Here is a 10,948-nt window from a genome sequence, read left to right on the forward strand (position 1 = left end):
AAATGTTTTGTCAGAGATTAAGGAGGATGTGTAAATATCCATCCCTGAGATCTGTAGAGATAAATAATTTTTCATATATACAGAATTCAAAGATTCTGAATATCGATACACAAATCCTTGCCATTTGAATTCTGAGATAACTGTTCAAAGCTCCAGATCCAGAACAGGGAAAATGCCTAATTCCTTCTTGATAGAGTTGCCACTTAGATTCACGCTGACCAGGACAAACTTGGGACCAATGAATAGAGGATCTTAATGGGCCCCGTGCCCCAAACAGTGTTCCACCCCCCGACAACAACCCTGCTTCTTGGTCCTCAGACAAGGTGAGAGGGTGAACCCAATCCTCTAAAGGAGTGAAGACCTCACTGACCCATCAATGCGGTCATGCCTCCCGCCTGTAAGGTGTCTTGCCGGAAATCCTGCATAATGACTGCTGTTCTACAATGCACCCTTGGAGAGAGTTTGTGGTAATGAGAGCAAGTAATCAACAGCATTAGCACAGCCTTAGTATGTTTAGTGCCTAAGCACACCAGACAGATGATGAGATCCCATTTGGAGGTAGCCTTCTTTATGGAAGCCATGAATGTTTGGCTCAAACTCACCTATGTGTAACTTTCTAGTAATCCTGAAGATCTTGAATAGGTTGTTCAGGTGTGTTTGATTAAGGTTGCTAAACTCTGTAAGACAGTGGACCTCGAGGGCCAGAGTTGCCCGCCCTTGTCTATGAGGTACACAGAGCAGTATAAACCTTGTTTGTTAAAGCCATAGGAAAAAAAATAAATAACAAAAAGGTATTTTACCCACCTAAAGTTGTCAAACTTGACTGCCAAATATATGGTAACTCTAAATTTTCTCTCTCTGGATGGTTGAACAATGTGTGCTGAGGACATGTGTAGATTGCACAAGTGGGAAAAATGTTAAATTAAATGCTGAGCCTGTGCAGTTTGTCACACATACCCATTTCCGGTTTTGGAGTCTCCACTAATGAGCTGATGAGTTGATTCAGGTGTGCTTGATTAGATAACCATACAGAATGTGCAGAGTTGTGGGGTTAGGAACCAGTGCCTGAGTGCACTGACCAGTGCCCTAAAGGCGTGGTAGTGTATAGGTCCTGTCCACACGAACGCAGAGATCTAAGCCTATAGCTATCCGAACCAATCAGAATGCTACGTGTAACAAAATGTTGAACTAGATTTGTTGCGCCAAGTTCACACGTACTCCGTCTGCAGTGCGTATACAGTATGTGTATGCGGTGCAGAAGCAGCACGGACTCATTTTGCTTTCGCACAGTACGCGTTTGCAGTCCGCTCCTGATCCGCGGCTGTTTACCACAAACACAACATTTATCCATTATTTTGATTTCAAATCCAAACGTTGTTTCTGAAAATGCTTTATCAGTATTGTGATTCTCTTTTATCACAGTACAGTAAAAATACACAATATTTCATAGACATATTCACATTTAAACTCAATAAATATAACTTTAACTACGGTGTAATTACTAAATTTCCGTGCCAATCCATGTTAATTGTTACCGCAAATAATGCGCTGTCACTTTAATTAAGCGCGTGCAGCACAGCAGAAATAGACTCCTTGCTCCTGGAGCGCACTGCCGGACCGCAATCGCATGCAGTGTTAACGCCCTGATCCGTTAACATGGGCGCGGACAAAATACGCACCACAGACGGAGTGTGATTAATCGCACAGCCCTACTCCGGTTGCAGTGTTATCGTGTAGACAGTTTTTGGCTTGTGATGTTGGAGCCTGCGCTGTTATCTCCGCCTACTGGAAACTTTTTCAGGCTTCTGATTGGCCAACATGGGTTTACGGTTGAGATTATATCGCCACCTGTTGGTTTGGCATGCTCTTGACAGTGCTTCATAGCATGCATTTGCGTTTTCATGTGGACAGAGGTTTTTTTAAAAACGGAAGAAGGAAAAACTCTTTGGTGTTTTTAAAAATACTCGTGTACGTGTGGACATGGCCTAAGGCTTCATGAAAGGCCACACAGTTGCATGTACTGTACCATAATGAAATGTTGAGTGAGTTGACCAAAAGAGAACAGAATGTGATCTTAAATTCAAAGCATACAGTTGCAGCAAGAAAAAAGCGATTTAACAATGTTTTAAAACAAACTGGATGTCATCAGCTCTGAATGATGGGGTTTTGTTCTGACTCAAACCAACTCTACTTTCAACTAAGCACTTTAAACATACACATACACAGCCCGTGTTGACCTAGTATGACTATGTGATTGTTCTTTTGATTATTTGAATTCATAACATGTTAATGCATGCTGATGGTTCACATGTTGTCATGTGCTGATGTATGAATTAACTTCATTTCACTGTTAACCTGTGTGCTTAACTTTACACTGCTTGGCCTTATGTGTGTTTTTGTGTGTCGGTGAACTCTTTACTGAAATCTAACTCAACTACACTCATCCACTCTAGACTTCAGATGTCCCCAGTTGGGTTTTTCCTCAGTCGACGAATCACTCAGCTCTAAGAGAGACTGTTTGCCCTCCTTGTGTTCGGAGGCCCATGTTGCTGGGGTGTGTCTGGGATCACTTCTATCTCACTGTAGTTTGTGTGTGTGTTTCAGGTTCCCCTGAGTGCAAGTATGTCTCAAGTGCGTCTCCACTCCTCTAATCCAAACCTATGTGCAGAGTTGGCTGATTTTCAAACCCCGGTCACACGTCTGACTGACAGTATCGACAGCGCCAGTGACTACATCAAACTGCAGGAAGATTTCTGCATAATTGCACAAAAAGGTGAACAAAGCATTCATGCACCACTAGTCACTGGATCTACATTGCCATGGTAAAAAAAACGTGTTTTTAAATTGTGATCTTTTTTTTTTTTTAATGACTCACAAACTCTGAAGTTTTGGGAACTTTCTGAATCTGTGACTGTTACTGTTACTATTAAAAGTATTACAGGTATTACAAACCATAAACAAGGATCGTTTTGATTAGTATGTAGTCAGGACCAATTTTTTTTTGGTTCACTGAGATATGTTGGAAACACTGCTTCAGGCAGTCAGTTACACACGGAAAAACAAAAGGTGCACAGCTGTTCTTGAGTGATAGTGTGCTACAGGTCCAGGCCACAGGCTCTGACCCGGAGACAAAGCCTGGCGGTGTCGTAAAGTACTCAGCATGAACTTGTGTGTTTGTTGCAGTGCACTCTCTTCTGAAGTCTGCCTTCAACACGGTGGCCATAGAGAAAGAGAAGATTAAACAGGTGTTGTTGCAACAGGAGCAGACCGGCCAATCAAATCAGATTATAACCCTCCGCCGCTCCCTGTCACAGGTCAGCTCCGCCCACCACACGCTGTTACTGTTATAATCAACAAAAACAGAGTTCACCTTTTATTTGTGTAGATTCATTGCTTTATGTTTTTGGTAAGACTTTACGTCATGACATTTAATAGACTTTTACACTACTGTTCAAAAGTTTGGAGTCAGTAAGATATTTTTTCAAAGAAAATGCATATTTTTATTCAGTGAGTAAGTGAGTAATGATGCTGAAAATTCAGCTTTGCATCACAGAAATAAATTACATTTTAAATAGTGCTGTCAAACGATTAATCGCGATTAATCGCATCCAAAATAAAAGTTTTTGTTTATATAATATAATATATGTGTGTGCACTGTGTATATTTATTATGTATATATAAATGCACACACATGCATGTATATATTTAAGAAAAATATGTTTTGTTTATATATAAGATATTTATATTTATATATAATATACATTATATGTATATATACATGTAAATATTTTAAAATATATATACATGTATGTTTGTGTATTTATATATACATAATAAATATACACAGTGCACACACATATATTATATAAACAAAAACTTTTATTTTGGATACGATTAATCACGGTTAATCGTTTGACAGCACTAATTAAAAAATTTTTAAAATAGAAAACAATTTTTACTTGTGATAGTAGTGTACAGTATTACTGTTTTTACTGTATTTTGATCAAATAAATGCTGCCTTGGAGAGCAGAAGAGAATTCTTTTAAAAAGCATTAAAAAATCTGACCGACTTTGAACAATAGTGTACATTTAGAATCAGATGAGCCTTCATACACTCGTCTGCTCACTTGTTATGGATGATTCTGTTGTGTAGGCCTTGTCCCAGAATGTTGAGCTCAAGACCCGTCTGAACCGAATCCACTCTGAGTCGGTTCTGTCTGACCAGGTCGTCAGTGTGAACATCATCAGCAGTCCCGACGAGGTCTGATATTCCTCTGCTCTGAACCATTTGTGTTCCTAACAATGAAATGTGTTTCATGTGAATGACACTGCGGCTTGGAAATTGTTTGGAAAATAGGCTGGTCAGGATATCCCTTTTTACAGTTGAGAAGACCCTAAAAAGGCATGGAGCTACAGTGTTGATCATCCATTCACTGTTAAAGCTTGAAATCTCACATCTTACATTTGCTCTTGTTTGGGTCTTTAAAGGATGATTCAGATAGAAAGTCACACTCAGTACTCTGGCCTCATACACTTTGGCTGCAATACAACCAAACAGAGCTATCATTAGACATATTGAGTCCCACGAGATAGCTGCTCGTACTGATCAACCATGTGTTTCACTATTGGCAGCAGACATTGTGTTTCACGGCTTTCACTTTCTACAAGATTTAAATCCTTCAGCTTTTTCTGCTCCTCACATCAGGTTGTATATCTTTGTGCAGTGGCCTTCAGTACAAGTGGCTGCCTGTGATCAATTTTAGCTCTAAAAATACACTGAAGTAACCGTGAAATCCTTTAATCGTGTATGTTTGTGTGTTTTGTAGGCAGGTGACCCGCTCCAAGTGGGCATCCCTCTCTCTCAGCAAGTGTCCAATGAGAGCAGACTCTCCATGTCAGAGTCAGTGTCTGAGTTCTTCGATGCTCAAGAGGTGCTTCTGTCCGCTAGTTCATCAGAGAATGAGGTGAGAACTGTGTGATAATGTTAAAGACATGTGCTGCTGAATGCAGAAGGTGAAGCAAGATCGTTTAATGTTTTTGAAATAAGTTTCTTCTGCTCACCAAGGCTGCATTTATTTGATGAAAATACAGTAAAACAGTGCTATTGTGAAATATTATTGCAATTTAAAATAACTGTTTTCTATTTGAATATATTTTAAAATGTAATTTATAACTGTGATGGCAAAGTTGAAAATGATTATTATCAATGTTGAAAACAGTTGTTCTGTTTAATATTTTTGTGGAAACCATTATACCAAGTTTTTTTTAGGATTCTTTGATTAATTGAAAGTTCAAAAGAAGCCCATTTATTTGAAATAGATGTTTGTGTGTGTAATTTCTACAGTTAATGAAGAAGCAAATGTATTATGTAAATGTTTTATAGAAATAAGTGCAAATGTTGAAACTAGCATTTCTCAGTGACAGAGCAACTCAAATATGAGTTTCAGTACATAATTCCCATATTTTTATGAGTATTATTTCATAGTTTTGATTACTTAAATAATAATAATAATAAAGCATGATTAGATGTGTCCAGACTTGTATGTATTCAAGCTCAAGTGAATCATTGCAATTATCAGTTAGGATTTATCAGCTGTCAGTGTCGTCTATGTAAGCATGATCTGTTTGTTTAAGTGTGTTGTTTATTTGCTCACTGCACTGCAGTAGGTCATTACACACACACACACATTTTACAGTTAGTCAGCACTGCGCAAAATGAAAGACAGTGAGTAATATCATCTCTCTCTCTCTCAGGCCTCTGATGACGAGTCTTACATCAGCGATGTGAGTGATAACATTTCAGAGGACAACGCCAGCGTCACAGATAACGTTTCCAGACAGAGTAAGATCGCTCTCCCTCCTCCTCGTTTTGTTCCGTTCATTAGAGTAGGACGTCGTCCTGATGGGACACATGACCTTTGCGTTACACACACACACACACACACACACACACACAAACATGCACATACTCTCTCCCCCCAATAAACCCAAACACACCCACACAAAAAACAGACACATGTTCTCACAAGCGCATACAGTATATATTATCTACAGTATTTAATGTAAATCAAGTAAAACTATGACTATTGTAATGTGAATATCAAAATATTAAATATATAAAAATAATTTAAATATTTAATTAATAGATTGTTTTGCCTTTCTGTTTTGTTTGGTTTTGTTTGCATTTTGTATTTTGATGTTATTTTCAGTAAAATTTATCACATTTCACATATATTCACATTCACATATATTCACATTACAGTAGTTACACACACACACACACACACACAAACAAACATGCACATGCTCTCTCCCTCCAATAGATCCAAACACACACACACACACATGAACTGAAAGACAAATCCTCTCACAAGCGCATACAGTATATATTATCTACAGTATTTAATGTAAATCAAGTAAAACTATGACTATTGTAATGTGAATATCAAAATATTAAATATATAAAAATAATTTAAATATTTAATTAATAGATTGTTTTGCCTTTCTGTTTTGTTTGGTTTTGTTTGCATTTTGTATTTTGATGTTATTTTCAGTAAAATTTATCACATTTCACATATATTCACATTCACATATATTCACATTACAGTAGTTACATTTTATTTAATTTACGTAAGATACTGTCGAATTACGGGTGTCATGAAAATAATGCCATCATTTCTTTATATGAAATGCAAGTTTTTTTTTTCAATTTTACATTTTGGAAAGTCGTGACTTGGTTTTGTATTAACGAAAGTATCACTCTCATTCTATTGTAGACATTGTTACTTGAGCATAATTGTAGGGACGTTTGAACTATATGTGCTGATCAGGACATTGATCTGACTTTACTGTTTGTGTGTGTGGTCTGAAATAAACAAATAATGATAATAAAATAATCAAAAATAAATAACATATTACTATAATATCACATACATGGTATTATACATCTAATACAATTCTTAGTGGACTGCAATATGAATTAAATTAAATTAAATTGCCCTTTGATGGTGCATTTAGCATGTATAGCAGGGATTTGCGAATTCTCCTTGTCTATTATATAGTGCTGAGTCGTCATCATATATATGAACAGGATTATGAGAATATGATAAATATCAATATAAACACTTATTAATTGGATTACGTTGCACCAAAGCAATGATACTTAAGGAATAAAGCAAATAAATAACTTTATATGCACAATCTTTTATATTTATGGTGACTAGGTCAGTGTAAATTCGGAGAACTCTGAGGAGACAAACAACTCGGTAATTTACTGTGAATAAAGCAGTAATATAGCAGATAACTATATTAAATATCACAAAGAAGTAAATAGTCTTACATTTTAACATGAACGCACACAAAATAGGTAACCTCCAAGATTTTATTTCAGTTAATGTTTATTTTATTTCAAGTATCAAAAATGTTTTTCATGGTTTAGTTTTTAGTTTCAGTTAACTATAATCGTCCAACCCTAGTAACCCATGAGTAACCTTGTGTTTCTCCCTCAGTGCCTAATGGTGATCTGGCCAGTGGTGCGTTTCGTAACGGCAGACGTACATATCTCCCTGCTCCCGCCCCTGACACTTCCAACATTAACCTGTGGAACATCCTGAAGAACAACATCGGGAAAGACCTGTCGAAAGTGTCCATGCCAGTGGAGCTGAATGAGCCCCTGAACACACTGCAGCACATGTGTGAGGAGCTGGAGTACACAGAGCTACTGGATAAAGCAGCTCAAACCGACGACCCCTATGAACGCATGGTACGCTCCAGCTCTTAAAGCGACAATTCACCCTAAATTACAAAGTCTGTCGTCAATTACTCACTTTCATGTTGCTCCAAACCCATAAGACTTTTGTTTAAAACACAAATGAACCTGAGAGATTTCTGTCCCTCAATTAAAAAAACCAAACAAACATTTTGAGTTTTGAAGATGAACGAAAGTAAGTGGAACGACATGACGGTGAGCAAATGATGACATAATCTTAAAGGATCTTAATTTTCAAAAGACATACACCTAATAAGCATTTGTAATTTTTTTTTTTTTTGCAACATGGCAGCTGAAACTGATGAAAGTAGTTTCGCTTTCACAACAAAGCATACAGCGTCTTCAGGACATGGCGGCAGCGGCAACAATACTACAGTGAGAATAAAAGTTACGCCTTCTTTCTTTGCGTGAACATTTGGGCGGCGTTATGCAAATCTTCCCACATAGTGAGGTAGATATGTGGGGGCGTATTAGAACGAGCCGTTTTAGGTAGGTGTGGCTGACTCTGAACTTTTATAAAGAATATCTCTTTGGATTTGAGACTTTAGTCTTTGCAACTTTACAGATCTTTTTTATGCACCAAGAGCTTGTAACACTCCAAAGAGAAAGGAAAAATTTAAATCGCATCATATGACCCCTTTAAAAATAAAGGTTCTTTATTGGCATCAATGTTTCCATGAAGAATCTTTAACATCTCTGGAATCTTTACATTCCACAAAAAGGTTCTTTATAGTGGAAAAAGGTTCTTTAGATTTTCAAAATGTTCTACACATTAAGGTTTAAAAAATGTTCACTGAAAGGTTCTTTGGGGAACCTAAAATGGTTCTTCTATGCCGTCACTGTGAAAAACCCTTTTGAGACCTTTATTTTTAAGAGTGTAGCTAGTTTCTGAACCAAGATAGTCTGTCCGCTATAACAAGCTTGAGCACAGTGGTTCACCAGATCAAAATCAAGTTTACCAGTCAGTAGACTAGCTGGTCCACCATCAAGACCAGACTGTTAAGATTGAAACCGATAATAACCTAAATAACCAGCACAGACCAGCCAAGTAAAACCAGCTACATATAGTTTTACCTTGATTTTCCAGCAGGGACTGAGGCGAGACAGAAACATGCCCACATACACGAATGTTCATGCACTCACCTACATACATAGCGATATAAGGGGAGCTGTTAGGTGGCTTGTGGAAGGGTGAACAGGGCCTGAAGCAGGAACACATGTCCCTTGTGGACAGGGAGGTGGGCATTTACCTCTGGCCTCATTAAGTCTTTTTAATGTAGCCTAGTTTCAGTGTCCACACACAATGACGCACACTAACACCTTGGAGCACGCATTCTCCCCACTGCAGCGCTACTGATACCGTAGTAATGATGCTGCAGTGTAGGCGGCTGTCTGCTGGACTGTTTTAGACTTAGTGCTGCACATTTACTGTGAATGAATCCCTAGAACATTCTGTGATTCTCTCCGCAAATCAAACAAAAAATAGAAATAAGAAATCATATTTTGAATATAGATACTAAATGTTCTTTAGTTGTCAATATTTTTTACAGTACTTTTTTTTTTACAGTGCAATACAGTTAAGAGCCCTAATTTTCATTATGGCAAAGCATTTAAAGTTTTAGTTTGTGTTTCTAATTATTCTCTGTGATTTGAACTAGATTCTCCTTACTGTAATACCTGTAATCTGTAATACCATTTTTTTAAATAATTAATGTTCTAATCAGCATACTATCATGATGTAATTTTCCATTTAAATAAGATGAATAAATCATTATTTATTAATAAATAAGATGAATAAATAAATAATAATAATAATAATTCTTAACTGTCATAAAATAATAATAATAATAATAATTATTATTATTATTATTATTATTATTATTATTATTGTCATCATCATGAATTATTACAATTATTACATATCTCCAGGGTAATGTGATTTATCCATTTACTGAAAAAAGTGAGTACTTTTTTCTATAATATTTAATGTTTTTAATCCGCTTTAACAGCTTATGCTATCATGATGTATAACTATTTTGCAATTTAAATAATATTTATTATTATAAATAATTCTTAGCTGTCATGAAAATAATGTCACAAAGCACTAAAAGTAAAAAGAAGTATTATTATTATTATTATCATAAATGATCAAAGTAATTAGACTTTTTTGGGGTGATGTGATTTATTTTCCAGAAAAAAAACTATACATTTTTTCTATAATTTTTTCTATAATTATTAATGTTTTTAATCAGCAAATACTACAATGACACATACTGTAAATACTTTGCCGTTTAAATAAGATGTTTTAATAATTATTATCATCATCATCATCATATAACTATTATTATTATTAATGATTACATTAATGAGACTTTTTTAAGGGTAATTAATTTTCCTGAAAATAGTGTCACAATGCACACACAAAAAAGATTTAGATTTGACCTGAAACCATGCACACTGTGTTTGTGTGGATGTAATGCTCTCTTAAGGCACATTTATCCCATTATCTTGTTTCAGTAAGCACTGCTCTGTCTGTATAAAGAGCACACAGTCTATCTGGACTCCATGTTTTCAGCAGTAATGAGTGTATTGACAGGTTGCTTTGTTTGTGTGTGCAGGCAATCGTTGCCGCGTTTGCAGTTTCAGGATATTCCTCCACATATTATAGAGCGGGCAGCAAACCCTTTAACCCCCTTCTGGGGGAAACGTATGAATGTATCCGTGAAGACAAAGGATTCTGCTTCTTTTCTGAACAGGTACGAATTAATGTATCTCTCTCTCACACATATACACACACACACACACACACTAGCTGCAGTATCTGTTCCAAGTGAGTTCCTGTCCTTCACTGTAGCACTGCACCACTTTCAGTGTCAGTGTGTGTGTTTGTGGGAGGCAAAGCCATCAATAGTCCTCTGGCGAAGGTTCTTCCTGCATGACTTGAAAAAGGTCTTTGTCAGCAGTGAACTTTCCCACAGGCTGTGTGACTGACAAGTCAAGTCAAATCACCTTTATTTATAAAGCACTTTATACAATACAGATTGTCAAAGCAGCTTTACAGTGTTAAACAGGAAAAAATGTCTGCTGATAATGCAAGAGGACAATAGAAAACAGTCAGTTGATCAGTTAAAGTCAGTTCATTGTTGATTCAGTGATGTCATCGTCCAGCTCAGTTCAGGT

The 10,948-nt window shown here is 36.6% G+C and overlaps 1 protein-coding gene across 1 annotated transcript in view; it reads left to right on the forward strand.

The window, feature by feature from the left end:
- Positions 1-10,948, forward strand: part of osbpl6 (oxysterol binding protein-like 6) — a 72,287-nt gene that overhangs the window by 46,429 nt on the left and 14,910 nt on the right. The window contains exons 11-17 of the mRNA XM_016568580.1: positions 2,605-2,773; positions 3,184-3,314; positions 4,154-4,261; positions 4,827-4,964; positions 5,755-5,842; positions 7,509-7,762; positions 10,387-10,524. Of these exons, the coding sequence (XP_016424066.1) occupies positions 2,605-2,773; positions 3,184-3,314; positions 4,154-4,261; positions 4,827-4,964; positions 5,755-5,842; positions 7,509-7,762; positions 10,387-10,524 (1,026 nt within the window). The remainder of the gene's footprint in view (positions 1-2,604; positions 2,774-3,183; positions 3,315-4,153; positions 4,262-4,826; positions 4,965-5,754; positions 5,843-7,508; positions 7,763-10,386; positions 10,525-10,948) is intronic.

The sequence above is a fragment of the Sinocyclocheilus rhinocerous genome, unplaced genomic scaffold (genome assembly GCF_001515625.1).
Source record: "Sinocyclocheilus rhinocerous isolate Xijiao unplaced genomic scaffold, SAMN03320098_v1.1 scaffold1222, whole genome shotgun sequence".
NCBI lineage: Eukaryota > Metazoa > Chordata > Actinopteri > Cypriniformes > Cyprinidae > Sinocyclocheilus > Sinocyclocheilus rhinocerous.